Here is a 17847-nt window from a genome sequence, read left to right on the forward strand (position 1 = left end):
ATCATTGAGATGCACAAAAGATTAATAGACAAATTAATATGAGTAAACATCAAGGATCTGCTTATTCCTTCAGTTTTATTAAAGAAATCATGAAACCAACATGTCTGGCACATTTGCTTCTCATTGTTGGCAGAAGATGCAACAAAATGAATCAGAAGATCACAGTGGGATTCACTTTTGGACTATAACAAAGTGTCAACTCATTAACTCATCCCTCTGTAACCGAGAGTAGATACACCTGCTAAACTCTTAAAACCTTGTTAATCCTGACCATTGAATAATTCCTGATTGAAATTACCATCGCATCGAGACCTCAGGCTGCAGGCATGCCGACATCATGGAGTCAACACCCTTTTGAACCCAGAAGTCAAACCTTGTTGGGATCTTTATATTGAACTTTACACGAAGATTTCCTTTCTTGGAAAGATCTTTCGGCACCGGCATTCCCTCTCGACGGACCACCTCCTCGTGCGTAGAATGACCGAATCTATGGGTCCGGTGTGGTCAGTTGAACAGTATAACCAGTCAGGGCTTCGACCAAGGAGATCTTATGCGTCGCAATCAGATCATTTCCTTCCCTTGTGAATACATTATGTGGCTTTTCGTCAATGATGAAGACTATATCTGCAGCAATGACGTGAGGACAAAATTTCCAACCTGGCCTAACATCGATGGACAAAATTTCTTCCACTGTCGTCTGACACAATAGCACAAAAAGTTAGATGTTACCAGAAAAATATTAGCAGAGGTGATAGAGCATATTGCGGATCTCGTCACGCGGATACGATTTTCAATCACGTCAATGCGAACACGGAACCTTGTGAGGAAGACGGAACGCTACGTCGGATGTGCCACCGTGAATTCGGGACGATGACCACTCCCCTCCCGCGCCATTGGAGTCGCATGAGTCAGCGTCATCCCGACAAGGATCGATCCAAAAAGCTCGAGACGGTGCTGCATGGCCCCGTTCCACACATACCGAGTGACAGTCATCCGAAAGTACGAACTCGTTACCCATGAAATCGATCGTCGCGCAAAGATCACGTACCACCGAACCCCGGGTACCAGAATAAAAGCCCCCTGCTAGCATCTTGAGGCGACAAAATTTATATAGAAATTCTATTGACTTTATCTTTGGAATGGCCTAAGTCAGGAAATTCCTCCCATCCCGACCTAAGCTAGTGTGCAGGAGCCCGACGATAACAAAGCTGAGCGTGCTAACTGAAGAGGGGCATCCAGACCGACCCCGAGCTCAACCCAACCCGACAAAGGTCTCATCCCCAGGACGATCCTGGACATCGATAATCGGACCAAGTCACACAGGCTCCTCAGCCACGCCGTAAAGATTCACTAACAAAAGGCACAAACAGGAATAACATAAACTTAGTGTTATCACTAGGTTATCAATATAGTGATAATAATTAGGAAACTTTTTCTTCATATTAATAATGTGTCCGGCAAAACCTTTATCGCTCCTAATGAGTTTTACATCCATACATGAGAACAAGTTCAAGCCTCACATGAAATGAGCAATAGACAGTAAAATAGCAGCTCCACAGATTTTTCCAACTCAGCAACAGGAAGATCAATCCATATGTGAATTTGTTTCCATCAGACTAAATGCAGATTTGATGCTGTCAGACTTAAGTTTGATGATTTTGCATTAAAAATACAAAATTAAATGCCTTGAATCCTTGTAACTAGAAAAGAGTATTATGAAGGTAATAATTAAAGGAGAAAAGAAATAAAAATGTGAACTAATCAAGAACAGAGAAGTCAGTGTCACTAATGTCACATCCATCTACTGACTTGCTTTATAAGAATATCCAGCAACAAGGAAAAGGGACAAGAAGAAAGACAGAAAACAACAATAAAACCTCTTCATGATGGACTCATCCTACCAAGTAGAGCATATATGGATACATTCCCAATAAAAACTAAATAATATTGATCTCTGTTTTCTGATGACAACCTGAAACAATATGACCTGCTTCTGTGATGAGAGTCAGAACTCAGAAGGAGATCAAAAGGTGTGGTAATCCAACTGAACTGAACAAAGCATATACAAACATAATTATAATTTTATACAACCTTTGCTTCAGGATGGACCACATCAGTTGCATCAGGAAAAACATTATTATAATCAAGAAAATAGAATTTTTATGTAGGAGAACAAAAAATTTAGAACATAATTCTGAAAATGGTTATCAGTATCCAGTTACTATATGCACACAATTTGTTATTATCAGTGATAAACTGGTTATATCCATTTAATGTTGTATATATTTTCCTGTCCTACTCTACAGTTTGGTCTCACTGAATTAACCACTTGGATACACACCCTTATTCGATTCTTTTAGGTCCATGCAAAAGCTCTTTACCTTCCTAAAACTTTTCTTTGCATGCACACAAAAAAGGAACAGCATTTTTTTTATACTAATGAAACAAGATAGATAAATGGTGAAATAAACAACCATATAATACTTGATATAAAAACACAGGGCAAAATCTAATAAGATGTTACTCAGCAAACATACTGTAGAAGTTGAAAGAATCATTTTATCAATCACTATCATAAAACATGATTTCTACTCGACAAGGAAGACTAACAATATTTAGCAGCCAAGACCAAACTGGAGATCTGTGATTACAAATTGCATATCTTTTCTCTAATGTGACACTGAACAGCTTATAAACCTGATATGATCATACTATCATGTTTTCAACCTAGATAAAAATTGTTGTATAGCAAGCATCAGAAAAATTCAAGCATGCTAGCAGATCATGGATATACAACAACAGAATACCATATTATTTGTAAGAACAATATAAACAATGAATGTGGTCTCCTTCAAACAGATTAGATAAGCACAAGATATAACACCAAAACTGCAGATACAAGACTAATTCTCTCGATTAGCAATAAACTAGCACCAATATCTTTGATCGTAAGAATGGGAGATGAATTGGTGTTAAAAATCATATTTTTGAACAATATAGAACAAATGACCTTTTCGTGATTGCTTTACCAAATAGATCTACTTTTCTATGAAACAGCATGAACTACAGTTTTCATCCTCTTTCCTTCACTTATATAACATAGCAGTCTAGCTAAAGAGACGTATATTACAAACGTGAATGAAGTACCTAAATCAACCATGAAAGCACGATAAAGGATGAAAACTAAAGGCCAATGTTTCTGGACTTCTTTGATAGAGATCAGAGCGAAAACTCACCCACTGGCATCCAAAACCTCCCTAGATATCTTCATCTTCTTGGCGGTTCCTTTGTATAAGTCCTCGAGGCTGCATGGCAGCCTCTTCTCGACGGGGGCCGCCTTGCGCGGCTATTGAGTATGCATAGTCGCTCCCTCCCCTTCGCCGCTGAAGGCCGACACGAAAACGTCATTTCCGAACATCCCACCCATCCCGCCAGGGAACCACTATCCGCCCATGGCGCCGCCGCAGAACGGGCTTGGGAACCCGAAGAACTCCGCGAAGATGTCGTCGGCGCTCCGAACGTGGTGTCCCCGGCGCCCGGCGGCGGGACCTGGCCCTTGAGGCCCTCCTCGCCGTACTGGTCATAGGCGGTGCGCTTCTGGGGGTCACTAAGGACCTTTTCGCAAGGTAAAATCAAAAGAAAGGATTGGATCGTCAAGATTGGATCTTTGACGAGGGAGGTCGAATGGTACCTCATAGGCTTCGGAGATCTGCTTGAACTTGGCCTCGGCTTCGTTCTTATTATTAGGGTTCTTGTCAGGGTGCCACCTCATGGCAAACTTGCGGTAGGCCTTCCTGAGGTCGTCGTCCTCGGCACTCTTGTCCACGCCCAAGATCTCGTAGTAATCCACCTCCATCTCCTCCCGTCCCTCCTCTCTTCTCTCGTCCTGGTGATGGCCGGGGTGAGGAGAGTGCGTGCTCCTCTTCTTCCCCCTCGATTCCTCCACCGTGGCTTGCGTTCTCCTTCCTCTTCCTCTTCCTCTTCTCTGGTAACAGTAATCGACGATTCCTCGTCTTTACTTCGCCTGTGGTAGATTTGGGAGGTTGAGGTTGAGGAAGCGTCTAGAAGAGATCACACGGCGGCTACGGAAGGTTCCAGAATAACACAGGTTGAGTCGGGCTACTTGTTTTGGCCCATGAGCTTAAGTTGGGCTTAATCTAGAAATGATGGCCCATTAGATTCGAACCCCGAGCCCAACTATGACCACATTGGGCTCCAATTTTGACTGTTGGATTAGTCAACAGAAGCCTTGCTCTGTATTTACAGTCTTGTCCACCTTAACGTCTGTCGGCTGGCAACCAATCAAATCCATCCAACTGCTGGTCAAAGTCGACAACGATTGGCTGCTGCGTGATCTTCTCCAAGAATGCCCACTCCATTTACTTACCCCACCTACGGAGCAACTCGTCTTCCTTCATTGGAGACGAGACATGCCTCATGATCTGTGTTCCGTCTCCGGGTGGGTCACTTGCTTGGTCGGGTCTGAAGGCCACGCATTATTATCGCTGTTTTAGCCCCCACGGCACTGTCTCGTGGTGGCTAGCTGACAATCGTCGTGTCTATTTTTGGAAAATTTTCTCTCGGATCTGTTCTCCGTCCATATAATTGCGGCTACTGTTGCTTCCCATCGATGAATCGACCACTGCCGACGGTGAAGGATTTCGAGCTACTCTCTGGGGACATCTGTCGAATACCGCTAGTTCATCAATGGCTGCTCAGGTCAGTCAATTTCCCATCCTTTGATCTCACAGCTTCCTGTTAACGGGATGTTTGCCTGAGATCCAAAATTCTTTTCAGCTTGATTTGGGACTTCTCACAGTATGATGCACTCTAAGGTATTTTCAGGTATTAAGTTTGTGGTGTCTGTGAAAATTGATCTGTGTGAAGAAACCATTTGTTTTCTGAGGTAATTGTTGACATTAATTATCCTTTTCTAAAGACCAAGAAGTATTGTTGGTTCCAAATTCCAACTATAGTTGGCAAATTTTATACTGATGGCAGCACAAATTAGATGTATCGTCTGTTTTATTCTGCTAGCGAGTGATCTGCGTTGACCCTTTGTCGAACATATTCTTGAAACCATGATAGCTATAAGAGATTCGGAAACACAAGATTTGTGGAGCTCCTCCTGTTCATTTACTAAAATGTTTGAGTGGAGTGTTTTGGAAAGTGTGTAAAGCATATTGTCTCAAGAATGACAGAAAACATGAAATCCAGGCATACATGAATCAGTTCTAATCGCTGCTCAATTTTCTACTGAGCAAAGGAAGCCTAGTAGAACAAGTTGCTTCATTTCAAAGATTGTCATTGATACTGCTAAAATAGCAGCTAAATGCATGCACGAATAATGAGAAGGCAATTTTTGAGAAAGTGGTAGCATACATTTTGGATGAAGACCAGCTATAAAATAACTTGACATCGTGTTGTTAGTTTGTTCTTGTGTTAGGTGTCATGGAGTGAGAATGGACATTTGATCTTAGATGCTTGTTAACACTTGCAGTTTTCCTCTTCCTGAATAGTGAAGTTATGACCTCTGGACTCCATATACATAATTATGGTTTTTAATAGACTATGCAGCTGTTAAAAAATGTCTTATCTTTTCTGTTCTAATATATTTGTAAGATTTTCCAATTTCAAAACTGAAAGGAAGGGCCAAATTAAGAGACTGATGATGCAATTCTCTTTCCAATTCCAAACTATTACATAGTAATCACCTCTTAATGTCCGAGGTTAGAGGTTCCCTTGGTATTTGCCTGATTAGAAAATCTAAGAACTCTTTGCATGGAAATTGAAAGCTTAAAACTTGGGCATGAAAAGCTAGTTTTGTCTTCCATTAAGACTTAAAAAGCTTATTTGAGGTTCACAAAAAGCATGATCTGTTTCTTAAAACTCAGTTCTAGGAACAACAATTTTATTACAAATTCCTTTATATTCTTTGCTCGTCAGTTTGGGTTTATGAACCATATTCTCTAAGTTGTCATCGCTGAAATGTATTACATCTTGAACCACTGAACATTTCATGGCGCCACTGGAACTTTCGCTTGCATTACTTGTCACTCTTCCCTGCTGATATGGCATAAAGTCATGCAATTATCAAGCATGGAGATATTAGGGAATATAATTCAACTTAGTTGATGCATCACATCATCGAGAGGTATGCAGGTATTTCTTAATTTCCTAAATGAATTTGACAGGATGCTTTGGAATGGTTCTGAGCACTTTCCCTAGATTATCTAATTTTGCAAACTAATGCTTTATCTGGAACTGAACCAAAGACATTGTTCTTAAATGTTGCAAAATAATGTGTAGATTTCACCTCTACATTGCTTATGTAAGTGAAAAGGTCTTGCATATGCTGATACATACCTTTTTCAGGTTGAAAACATGCCTGGTGGTTGGCCATTCGGACTGGAGAGCATGACCGTCAGATTGTGCATGGGGAACTTTCAAGCTGCTGCAACATCAACAAATTCACATCATATGCATTCAGATAGTTTCGCCTCGTACTCTTCCTCCGACCTCGACACACTGGTACGTCCGAGCCATCATTTTTCTCCTTTTTCAGTCACAGTTGACATCATATTTCAATGAACTCGTAGCGTATACTAACTACATTGTTTTCATTGACAACATTAGTCCACCAGATCCTTCTTTCAAGACCGCAGCATCACTCTGGGCAGTTTAATTGGGATGACACCAGTAGACAGAAATGTACGCCTCGCGAAATCATTTTTGTCTGAAGAGTTGGAGCGTGCTTCAAGGATAAACTTACCGCATGATTCTGCAGAGAGCGATGAAGAGATGTTCTCCTGCTGCATTTGTGTTGCATTTATGGACAATGTTCTTCCCGGCAGGACTGGTTCAAGATACTGAAGCAGGTTGTCCAGTTGATGTGTGCCATGGCAACCTCGACTTACTTGCAACTCAAATGCTTGCTTGATCTCTAGAATTGTTTGTACTGCACGAAAACAAGGTGTACTTGGCATTGCATATTTCACTGATGAATCATTGTTGTGGGACAGAAACTTAGTGTTGCAAAGCAATGTATTTTCAGATACTTTTAAGTACTCCAGAAAGAGTATTCAAAGTGCAGGAGGCACTGCCACTATCTTCTTGTTTAGATAGCATTGGTGTGTAACACATTGAAAGTACTTTTATGACCAATAGATACACCATTATTTTCATTATTCTTGTCATGATTCGAAGATTCATCATGTCTTTATCTTTTGTATCTTGATTTTTAGCTACTTTTTGTATCTTGATTTTTATACTTTCATATAATTAGTTACTTTTTGTATTTTGCTTTTTATACTTTCAAAGATTATAATGGAATTCTTATATTTATGTAAGTGAAACATTTAACCTCGTTTCTCCTTGTGGTTGATTTTGTTGACGAAAATACCATAAGATTTATGCATATATTGACTCTATCTTATTTTGGTTGACCACTGAGTATGTGCGATATTTTTGTTAACTGAGTAAATGACATGAGTCAAAATTGAGTTAAATATTTCACTTTCGTAAATATATAAACGTAGCTAATTATAGGGAATTAGCCATCGTCCAGATATATGGGTCATTGAAGGAGTGGTGTCCACCTCAATCCTAACCTCGAGTCAATTTGTCTTGGATCGAGTTCAATCCGTTTATTGGGTACATGAATCAGGTCCGACTCGAATCGAGTTCGGTAAGACTTTGTTTCTACTAATAAGATCTGGTCCGATCTGATCAAGTCGAATCTTAAAGTGCGAAGGCGTGTAGTTCTCTTTAGTACGCAGCTATAAGAAAAGCCATGAACGGTAACGTCTCGAGATAGATTGATTCTCTTTTGGTCTCGGGATTCCAAGTCTTGTTAGGGTTGGGGATTCTCGAGAGATCGGGCGTCAATGGCGACTGCGGGGCAGCAGCAAGGGCAAGGGGCGAAGAGGCAGCCGGTGTTCACCAAGGTAGACCAGCTGAAGCCGGGGACCAGCGGTCACACGCTCGTCGTCAAGGTGGTTAACTCCAACACGGTGGTCCAGAAGGGCCGCGCTGCCTCCTCCCACCTCGGCCATACCAGGGTCGCCGAGTGCCTCGTCGGTGACGACACCGCTTCTGTCGTCTTCACCGCCCGCAACGAACAAGGTATTATCGATCCCCGACCTTTTCTCCTTCATCATCGCTGCCGTATGCTCTCTAGATCTGGGGGATTGCTGATCATTGCTTTAGCATCGAAGGGGAAACATTGTAATAGATCCTATCTTAATCGCTTTGTGATTATGTTTTGTGGTAAGGGTGAAAGTACGATCTTCTATCATTAAGAGCAAGGAAATAATATTAAAAGAAACATATTTTTAGGTCTCTGGATATCTTCCGTGTGTGGCATTCGGAGAAGGGAAATATGCGTTGAGCACTGAATTAGTATTCATTGATAGAAGGGTAATGCCATTTTTGTGTATTTTCCGTATATGGTTCAATATAATTACTTCTTGCAATAATCATGCCTTGTCATATCTTTTTTTTTTTTTTGGCCATATGGAAAAGGAACACCTAGCAACATCATCGTTCTAATATGGTAAGAATTAGTGACAAGTCTTTCATGCTTTTAACACTAGATAATACCATCTGGCCATAGCTGGACTATCAATTACTTTTTTATTTGTATTTCTATTCATGTCAAACTATTTAGGACTCCTGCATCCTTTAACCAAGCTACATGTAGCATTATACAGATAATTGCATACATGTAATTAAAACAACACTCTTTTCTAGCTCATGATTTAATGCTCAGAAAGCTGGTATTAGCAAAAAAAAAAAGAAATTACTTGTAAAATTATCATTTAATTGTCTCCGTTGGGACATCCGAGTTGGTTAGTGCATTGTTTCACAAATTGATAGTTCTCAAGTTGAGTCCACATATGAGCGTTATGTATGCCATTTGATGTAATAGAAATTTCTTCCATTTTTAAAAAAAAACTATTACACCTGAATGAAGCTGGGTTGTCAACATATCTGCTTCGTCATTTCTGAGTTAGCTGTCATGTCTTTTGTCATGACTGCTACAGGAAATACATAGGGCATTCCTGGTGGTGGATGATGTATCTGGTTCTCGTTATGCTACATCAGCTCGCTGTAACTTGAGTCATGACTCAAGTTGTGACATGTACAGGTTCCCTGCAGCAACTTCTACATCATCTCAACTCCATCCATGAATATCTGATAAATGTAATGACTAATGATGTTGCTGAGTTTCATCAAGCTTAGATGTTTCTGGGACTAGGATGGAAACAATTGATTCTGAATAGGCTTTCAGTATGTTTTGATGCTTCAAAAAACAAGTCCACTTATCAATATTCTTGGTCAAATGATGAAAAAGAAGTTTTATGAACAATAACCTTGCTGTTTGCATTTTGAATATCAAATTATCAATAACATTTTCAAGGTAGTTGCAGTCTGTGTGATTTAGTTCCGAGTTCACATTATTTGGACTGGTCAACAACATCTGGATGCATTGCTGTTTGTTACCCACTTGTTAGCTGTAAAAGTTCATGTGAAATTATCTTCCATTTATTATCTATCAGTAGAATATGCCCTGATATATTTTTTTTGGGAAATAAAGCACTAATAATGTATACAGATTCAAAGCTTCAAATCATATTTTACTTCTATTTGGTACACCTGCTCATAAGTGTGTACCCTGTCCCGGAGGCAAAGATGAGCACCCTGGTAGTGCCTTTGTAAGAATCAGTCTACAGAAAGAAGGATGAAGAAATTGTGCTAGTTTTAATCAGGACATGATTTTACTACCTGGCATGTTTTCTTCTTTATTTGAGCCTATAATCTAATCTGCCTCCGAAGAAGTTAATTATCGATAGAACTAGCTTTGCGGCTCCTACAATTGCCACTTGAAAAAGCTAATTTTGGTAGAACACAGCTACAACATTTATGTTTTTCCTAAACCGAGTTTGGTAGTTGCTTCATCTTATGCAAATTGTTGTTGTATATTTCCAAGTGGTTTACTGTAAATAGGTAGATGGTGAGATTTCATTCATGAAATGGTTAGTTAGGTCCTGTTTTGAGAGTGACTTGTATGTCTTTTTTGGCTTCCTGGAAGTTTCAACTTCTGCAATTCATTGTTGCAATTTTAGAGCAAACAATATACACAACAGTAAAATTTTTGTATACATGGGAATTTAGACAAAGCTGTTCACAGCCTCACTGCTTGCATTTTGTTAGTTTATAAATGGTTAGAAGGGACAACCCTATAATTCTTTAACAGCAATCCATTGCTTGAAAGCTCTTCAATCATTTTCGCTTCCCAGTGATTGATTGATGTTGTCAATGATGAATGAACTCTCTCCTCTGACAGTTGACTTGTTGAAACCTGGTGCTACTGTGATACTCCGCAATGCGAAGATCGACATGTTCAAGGGTTGCATGAGGCTGGCTGTTGATAAGTGGGGTCGTATTGAGGTTGCTGAACCTGCTAATTTTGGGGTGAAGGAGGATAACAATTTATCAATGGTCGAGTATGAGCTGGTGAATGTAGGTGAAGAGTGAAAGTGAAGAGGACCACTATTTAAGTGACTTCGGTAGGTAGAGAAGCTTTTCTGACTTTATTTTCTTAGGTATTGTGGTATATGATTCTGTTGGAGCAGCGGTTGGAGTCATACAAAATCTCACCAAGGCCTGTGGTACTTCTGTTTCTGCCTTGGTATATCTATCATAGTTACCGATACATGTAACCTGAATCATATACGCTGGTTAAACTATCAATCATGATGTTCATGTAACCATCTGCTGATCTTAATGGAAACATGTAGTTTTAGTTTTAGTAACCATTGTTAATTTCTTTCCAGTTTCTTTGAGTAGTTTTCATCCTATTTTCTTTTCTGTTTGTAATTCTCAAAGCTTGAACTGGACTTGGTTATTTCCCTTCACATACTAATGGTTTTTCTGGAGAATCTATACATAGTTTAGTTGCATGTAAATGACTGAATTTGATTACTGTGCCAACATCATTTAGTAGAGATGCACCTATCTAAAGTCATCATCTTGGATACTTTCACCAGCATTATCTTAAGTCAGCAGAACCTTTGTGTCTCCTAAAAGACCAGATGAATATATGCAAAACATTCATCCCATTGGATCATTCTCTCATCTCCTGATACATCAGTTACTGCTTACTCCTTACAATTTCTTCAATGACATATATTTCTGTGTCTGTATGTTGCAGCAATCTTGCTATTTTGGTCCATAAAATGCATGCAAGTTTTGTGTATATTATGGTGCTACCAAGTTCTATTACAATCTGTTGAACTACTTGGACCTTTAAGCTAACTAATTTATTCTTGTTTTTGCTTTGTAGGCTAAGGTGCAATCCACATCAAGTCTTGCCTTTTATTTCTGTCCTGTATCGTCGAAATCTCATCCTTTGAAGAACATATGCCAATTTACTGGCGAAAAAGTATATCTTAAATCATACAATTAGAAATTCCAAACAAAAAACATCAATTTTATTCAAATGTTGATTCGTTAAAATCAGTTATTCATGACGAAGTTATAAGTCACAGATCTAACAGCGCATTTGCAGTTGGATCGAGTCACCCCGGAAATTTCAAGGGGTGATGTGGTTTGATAGGCATCCAATACCGTGGGACCTGAGCCTCCCGTTTGAGAAGAGGCGATGTGACCCTGATATTGTTCAGCGTGAGTCGGTTGGGATGACTTGCTTGACTACACGAGTCGATTATGTATGGTCGGCATATGCCCCGCCGGTTCTGCCAATTCTCTCCAATTTGATTTCTGCCACACACACAGATCGAAAGGACTGAGCGCGTGGGCCGAGATATCGGGAGGAGGATGATGGCTTGTGCTTCTCTCGCCTCGAGCCTGCCGTGGGTCTTCCTCTGCTCTCCGAGGCCGAGGGCTTCGACTCCCCGCCCTCCTCACCCCTTCCTCCGTTGCTCCTCCGCCACATCCGACTTCTCCCATCATACCGGTACTTCCTCCCATCACCCTCAACGTGCTCCGCCAATCTGCCTTCGTTCCTTCTTATTGACTTTTCTACGTCTGCAGACTTGAGAGGGTAGAAAGATGGGGAAGGCTATGGTTATCCTGTACAGAATAGCAATTGTTTTGAGGGTCCTTTTTATGCTGGCCTCCTTGGCCTTCATTCTAGTTGTTTTTGGATGAAAATTTCCTTTTCTCTTTGGACAAAAATTGTCTCAGATGTAGGAAATGATCACCTACCTGTCTTAATCTTGATTAGGACATTTTACATCTACATATTAAGGAGTGTTATGCAAACTGTCCGGACCTTTAAAGATAACTTGCTTTCTTACTTTGTTGTTTTCTGATGCCAAGGTCCTATTTTTTCCATTTACATATCCATTAGTCTGCTGAGTGCATTTCAATTTAACTTTTATTCGACCCCTTGGAAGTGGCAGATTTTATCTTTTATCTTCTTAATACAGATCGATAGTCTTATATTCTAAGTTTGGTTCATCTTAAATTTATAATTTACTTTTATTCTTTCTGTCTGAGAATATATGATTTATCCTTACATGCTAAAATGATGCAGGTAAACTAGAAAATCTCATAGCACATGTCCAAAATCCATCAAGTAATGTATCTATTGACCAACTCGAAAGTCAAGTTCCGATGACTGGAGGTGCATATGATTTTAAGGGAGCTACAACATCACTAACTAATGAGAGATTGTCGTCTCCGAAAAAGGTGACTCTAGTAAGGCATGGTTTGAGCTCGTGGAACAATGAAAATAGGGTCCAGGTGTGTAAACCTAATAAATCTGCAGTCTGAATTACTCTAAGTTGCTGATTTTCTATTGAATTTGCACTTTTGTGGTTTGAAATGTTGACTGTTTTGGGGCAACGGTTGAAAGATAAAATCATCTATTGTCATACATGTGTGAAATACTTAAATGAACTCCTCCTCATGGTTTAAGTGTGATGATGATAAGAGAACTGCACCTATTGAATAACAAAGCTAACATGACCTTCAATCAAGAAGCTGGAGCAAGGAAACCAGATCTATAAGGGAGAAATTAAAAAGAAAAAAAGCTTATTTAAATCTTCATGAATTTTTTCACATTTTTATGGATATTGATTTTGCAATATATCATTTATGTTGTAATTGCTTTTTGAACTTCAACTCATCACCATCATGTCTCTAAATCCTCCAAGGATTTTTGTCACTCTTTTACTCTGACTAGCCATCAATACTCATGTGGAAACTCAATAACCCTCACCTTTTTCTTTTGTTTCCTGATGTGTAAATGCAACACAACAGTCAATGTCTCATTATCTATAACTTGGCAATTCCCCAAGCTTCCTCTTGGTGAGAAATAATTCTATTTGGCTGTAGCTTTTAAACACTCTTACTGAACATACTTTTTGCTTGAAATTATCTGTAGAAACATATCATCTGTAGATTTCTATACTCTACAAGTGTACCTTCTGTTGATATTTCTTATATGTTTCCATTTAAATTGGACAAGTTATGCACATCTGTTGATTTCTATGTATACCCAATTTTATGGACTTCATTGTGCTGTCTTAGCATTATTACTTCCAAATTACTTGCAATCTATGTTAAATACCTAGTCTATTTTAATGGTCATTGTTTAGTTCTTATTTTAAGATGCTTTTTTGAGATCTGTAGCTAAAACACTCATGTTCTTTTTTTTCTCAGGGTAGCTCAAACTTGTCCATTCTTACAGATATAGGAGTCGGGCAAGCAGAGAAATGTCGCGACGCATTAACTGACATAAGTTTTGACATTTGCTTCTCTAGCCCTATTTCACGTGCAAAGGTTTTAACTGCTACTTGGAAATCTGCAACTTTTATTTATTTGTTTGTTTACCTTCCAAAAGTTAATTTGGTTTTAGATGGACTGAAACTCTTGATTTATTTTCTGCTATCTGTGTTCCATACAGTCTACTGCTGAACTTATTTGGCATGGAAGGGACAAACCATTGGTTTTTCTTGATTCTTTAAAAGAGGCACACCTGTTTTTTCTTGAGGGTATGACAAATGGTAAGTGAAGTGCGTATGTGTCTGTTCTTTCTAGACTATGAGAACTCGTGTACATAATAATTTTGAACTTTTGGAGGCAGCGGATGCTAAAATGAAGTACCCAGAGTTGTATACCACTTGGAGAGAAGATCCAGCTAATTTTAATGTTGATGGAATTTATCCTGTCCGCAAATTATGGGGGACAGCAAGAGAGGCCTGGAGGGAGATTTTGTCTTCACCTGTAAGTAATGTATGTGAACGATCAATTGTAGGCATGTTTCCACCATTCATGATAACAGTTTCTTTTGCATCAGGGTGAGAGCTTTCTGGTTATCACCCATAAATCGATTTTGCGGGCGCTTATTTGCACAGCTCTGGGACTCAGTCCAGAGAGGCAAGATTCTCTCTCTTGTTTTCATGAAAGAATGTATGGTGTTCAGAATTGTGTGGTCGGATATGATTCATAGTTATACAGCAAGTATTGTCAGTATCTCATCAAAGTATATTACGTTTCTTTTCATTTGCTGCTTCTCTGATAGATAGTGGATTATGAAATTTTTGAGTTGGTAAACTTTTCAACTTATGCTAACTTATTATGCAATAATGCTGATGGTGTAGGTTTCGTGCCGTTGATGTGAACAATGGTGGAATTTCTGTATTCACATTCAACAGGCGGGGAGAAGCTATTCTTCAGAGCTTGAATATGACGGCTCATATGTATAGCAATCACATTTATCACTACTAAAAAGGTAGCATTCCTGTCCCATGAATATACCTTTCTGTGTTAGGATAACTGATTGTAAAACATCTCAAATTGTGAAATTCCAAATTGGAGCTGTCATTGGAAGATTAGGTAACTATTCAGGCAGTAAATTCTCAGATGCAAATGACTAATATGCTTAAATCATATTATATAGATCGGACAGCTTAGTAGATCCCTGTTACAGAACTTTCTGGCATTTTAATTCTTTGATTTTTTAAATTTTTTTGAGTAATTAACTGTCTACAAAGAAGTTCTTGCAAAGATTTACTACTAAATTTTAAATCTGATAATTTCTTTTTGCTGCTAATTGCTAATCACCTTAAACTAATGTAAGACTTTTTAACCTTCTTTGTGGAAAAAAGTTTTTGGATAGCCAAGTGCTTAGTAAGAAGGAATCACCCAAGTTTGAAATAATTTTATTTTTTATTTTGAAAGCTAAATGGTGAAGACAGGATTGAAGCTCAGGACCTCATTAAAGTTTTTGCTTCTTAAACTAGTTGACATTTTATTTATGCTACATAGATTCCTTTTTTCTTAAGCTATTCAAAATAAGATTTTTTTATTATTTCCATTCGTTTCTTGAATATTTTTATTTATATAATTTTTTAAATGGATCATCTTTTTTCATATTAAAGTAAAATAATAAATCTTCATAAATCATAAACAACAATAGATATATACACATGACAATAGAAAGAAGTGAAGCCTCAATTTTATCTAATTCTTAGGTAAATTTTGCATCATATGTAATGTTTATTGATATATACACATGACAACTTAGAGGTAGCTCATCAAACTCATCATGGCCGGTGGCATCTAATAATAATAACTAATATTAGAAAGTCAAACATAGTCATCCAATGATAGGATGGCGAGGCCATCTACCACATGAAAATGTCAAACCGGTCAAATTAATATTGATGATTACAATGGCGATGTTGATGAAGATAATGACTATAGGATTATGGGAAGAATACCACCGTAGATGGACACAGATTTCTTACATGGTAACTCATGCATCTATGATGGTCATGGAAATAGAGGGCTCAACAATGTGTAGATCGTGTGGAGCACGATCAAGAAGTAGGCGATTACACCAACGAAGGCACATATGAGAGCTCCCGTGACATGATCACAGAAGCTTGGAACCTGGCCACAGATGGGCATCCATCCGGCGTGCGAGTTCCCCTTCTTCCCCACCTGCGCCATGGCCCCGGCCGCCGCTGTGGCCGCCGTCAGCAACATCGCCACCGTCTACAGTACAACCATATCGGTCACATACCAGTTGCAAGATCTCAAACACGATCACAACATTCCATGGCCTTACCACATCGAACACGATGACCAACCTCGACAGCGAGGTCGTCGGAGGTACGAAGAGCACGAGGAGGGTGTAGCCGCAGCCGACAGCGTTCGCAACCACAAAGAACCTGCACGCAGTTTGTAGTTAGGTTTCTCTCTCGGTGGTGGTAGAACCGGAAGACTTAGTGTGCTGCCTACTCGAAGGAAGGAGTGTATTGGAACTTGGCATCCAGGGTTAAGCCAAAGATGGTGGTGGAGTCACGGCTCGTCGCCATGACCACCGCCGCGCAGAGGGTGGCCGCTGCAGCTAGAAGCCTCAGGAGGAGAGAGCACAACCTCGAAGTCTTGGCCATTTTGGTTCTGCTATCTGATGCAGTGCTGATCTGCCAGGGGATCATGGAAGCTAAAGGGTGGGTTGGACTTGGCATTTATTGGCGGAGATCGATGGTGGTAGCTTCAGGGTGTCAAACTAGAGGCTATGTTGGTGAGCTGCTCTGATGCTTGGTTGAATGGTGTCTCACCCGTCTCCATCTCCATTGCTAACCTTGTACTTGTTCCTCTTCTCGAGGACAATACTTTGCTTTCTCTGTGGTAGTGGTTACTTGTCTTAATCACTGCAAGCAAGCATCGATAGAATGAGGTTAAGACATATAGTAGCAGAAATCACATTGGTGTATGCATGTCTGTAGCATATGCAATGCTGCTGCTGAGCAACAGAAAGGAAAAAGGAAAGTAGATAGCCAACCTGGGAAATAGCGAGAAATTTCGGCATTAAATTGTATGCTATATCTGAAGTGACTTACTAAGTAAAGGACATACGAGCTGATCTAAGAAAACTAAGATGAGAAGGAATCACTTATAGCCATTCCCACCCCCAAAAGGAATAATTCAACTTGCAGTGCTTATATTTTCTTCAGGGTTTCTTTCTCTATTGTTTATCCATTTTCCATTGATTTCTTTTAATTGTATATCCAATCTTACATGCTATCTTGAATACATCGTTCAAGTATCCAATCTAACTTGAGAAATTCATTTAGGATCTATATCTCTTGTTCTAAAAGGAATATATATATATATATATATATATATATATATATATATATATAATTATATTATTTTTTTCAAAATTGATTATTTATACCTTTGTCAGAGGTGTTGTAATAATATCTAGATTGAATAAATGGCTCTAAGAATAAATAGCTCATATCGAATTGAAAAATGAAAAGATTTGCATAAGTTATACGCTTTGTCATTATTTTGTGAAAAATCATTAGGTATAAATATGTCAAAATACTTGTGACTCATATCAGTGAAATAGTTTCTTTCTAAAAATAAAATATTTTTTTATCAATACATAAAAAATATATTTTGTTACCAATGAACAAGATAATAAATATATATATATATATATAAACAAAAATTATGCTACTAACATGTTAAACTTTATTGATTGAAAAACATATTGAAGGTGTATTTAAGGTTATATATTTTTATATATTGAACTAAAATTAGATGGTGTTAACAGGAGGGATGCATATGGAATATCAATACTATAATAAAATTCTATAAGTGCAAACGTGTTATTTTCTTAATTTTGTTATGATAGATATGTAAAACTCATAACGAAAAATACGTTATGCCACGTGATCAGCACGTTGCTGCTTCGAATGCCTTTGAGATGCGTGCATGTACCGAAGATCCATTCGGACGCAAGGTTTGCGTTCACTACTTTGAGATTTGTGCAGGTAATCCGGACCTGTGGACGGC

General features: G+C 38.9%; 4 protein-coding genes and 1 pseudogene across 8 annotated transcripts; 3 read left to right on the top strand and 2 right to left on the bottom strand.

The window, feature by feature from the left end:
* Positions 1-81: 81 nt before the first annotated feature.
* On the bottom strand, positions 82-4201 carry LOC135676260 (uncharacterized; annotated as a pseudogene).
* A 154-nt stretch (positions 4202-4355) lies between these two features.
* Positions 4356-7184, top strand: LOC103987756 (uncharacterized). Of its 2 annotated transcripts, XM_018827976.2 has the most exons (4): positions 4356-4719; positions 4798-4835; positions 6376-6531; positions 6637-7184. In XM_018827976.2, exons 2-4 carry the CDS (start codon positions 4821-4823, stop codon positions 6871-6873), a joined length of 408 nt encoding a protein of 135 aa, XP_018683521.2. In that variant the 5' UTR covers positions 4356-4719; positions 4798-4820; the 3' UTR covers positions 6874-7184. The 2 variants fall into 2 exon arrangements, with proteins under 2 accessions (XP_018683521.2, XP_009404420.2); XM_009406145.3 differs by lacking the exon at positions 4798-4835 and having other exon boundaries at positions 4425-4719.
* Positions 7185-7811: 627 nt separating this feature from the next.
* LOC103987757 (uncharacterized protein At4g28440) lies at positions 7812-11483 on the top strand. 2 transcript variants are annotated; one of them, XM_009406147.3, is made up of 3 exons: positions 7812-8124; positions 10349-10571; positions 11348-11483. In XM_009406147.3, the coding sequence occupies exons 1-2, from the start codon at positions 7887-7889 to the stop codon at positions 10537-10539; spliced, it is 429 nt and encodes a 142-aa protein (XP_009404422.2). In that variant the 5' UTR covers positions 7812-7886; the 3' UTR covers positions 10540-10571; positions 11348-11483. The 2 variants fall into 2 exon arrangements, with proteins under 2 accessions (XP_009404422.2, XP_009404421.2); XM_009406146.3 differs by lacking the exon at positions 11348-11483 and having other exon boundaries at positions 7813-8124; positions 10349-10813.
* A 60-nt stretch (positions 11484-11543) lies between these two features.
* Positions 11544-17844, top strand: LOC135676261 (probable 2-carboxy-D-arabinitol-1-phosphatase). Of its 3 annotated transcripts, none has more exons than XM_065187227.1 (8): positions 11544-11688; positions 11800-11980; positions 12563-12771; positions 13693-13812; positions 13937-14036; positions 14117-14256; positions 14330-14409; positions 14634-14964. In XM_065187227.1, the coding sequence occupies exons 2-8, from the start codon at positions 11842-11844 to the stop codon at positions 14758-14760; spliced, it is 915 nt and encodes a 304-aa protein (XP_065043299.1). In that variant the 5' UTR covers positions 11544-11688; positions 11800-11841; the 3' UTR covers positions 14761-14964. The 3 variants fall into 3 exon arrangements, with proteins under 3 accessions (XP_065043299.1, XP_065043301.1, XP_065043300.1); XM_065187229.1 differs by lacking the exon at positions 11544-11688 and adding an exon at positions 17826-17844 and having other exon boundaries at positions 11695-11980; positions 14634-14764; XM_065187228.1 differs by lacking the exon at positions 11544-11688 and adding an exon at positions 15820-16691 and having other exon boundaries at positions 11695-11980; positions 14634-14764.
* On the bottom strand, positions 15589-16508 carry LOC135676262 (CASP-like protein 1C1). Its single transcript, XM_065187230.1, has 3 exons — positions 16279-16508; positions 16106-16208; positions 15589-16032 (listed from the first exon to the last, which is right to left on the bottom strand). The coding sequence occupies exons 1-3, from the start codon at positions 16506-16508 to the stop codon at positions 15808-15810; spliced, it is 558 nt and encodes a 185-aa protein (XP_065043302.1). The 3' UTR covers positions 15589-15807.
* Positions 17845-17847: the final 3 nt, after the last annotated feature.

Source organism: Musa acuminata, chromosome BXJ1-6, assembly GCF_036884655.1.
Source record: "Musa acuminata AAA Group cultivar baxijiao chromosome BXJ1-6, Cavendish_Baxijiao_AAA, whole genome shotgun sequence".
NCBI classification, from domain to species: Eukaryota; Viridiplantae; Streptophyta; class Magnoliopsida; order Zingiberales; family Musaceae; genus Musa; species Musa acuminata.

Coding starts and splice junctions, on each gene's coding strand:
- LOC103987756 (XM_018827976.2), top strand. Junction 6,532..6,636: donor CCTCCGACCTCGACACACTG/GTACGTCCGAGC, acceptor TGACAACATTAG/TCCACCAGATCCTTCTTTCA.
- LOC103987757 (XM_009406147.3), top strand. CDS start 7,887: ATGGCGACTGCGGGGCAGCAGCAAGGGCAAGGGGCGAAGAGGCAGCCG. Junction 8,125..10,348: donor CACCGCCCGCAACGAACAAG/GTATTATCGATC, acceptor CTCCTCTGACAG/TTGACTTGTTGAAACCTGGT.
- LOC135676261 (XM_065187227.1), top strand. CDS start 11,842: ATGATGGCTTGTGCTTCTCTCGCCTCGAGCCTGCCGTGGGTCTTCCTC. Junction 13,813..13,936: donor GCCCTATTTCACGTGCAAAG/GTTTTAACTGCT, acceptor TGTTCCATACAG/TCTACTGCTGAACTTATTTG. Junction 14,037..14,116: donor TCTTGAGGGTATGACAAATG/GTAAGTGAAGTG, acceptor TTTTGGAGGCAG/CGGATGCTAAAATGAAGTAC.
- LOC135676262 (XM_065187230.1), bottom strand. CDS start 16,508: ATGCCAAGTCCAACCCACCCTTTAGCTTCCATGATCCCCTGGCAGATC. Junction 16,209..16,278: donor CAATACACTCCTTCCTTCGA/GTAGGCAGCACA, acceptor AACTGCGTGCAG/GTTCTTTGTGGTTGCGAACG. Junction 16,033..16,105: donor TGGTCATCGTGTTCGATGTG/GTAAGGCCATGG, acceptor GTTGTACTGTAG/ACGGTGGCGATGTTGCTGAC.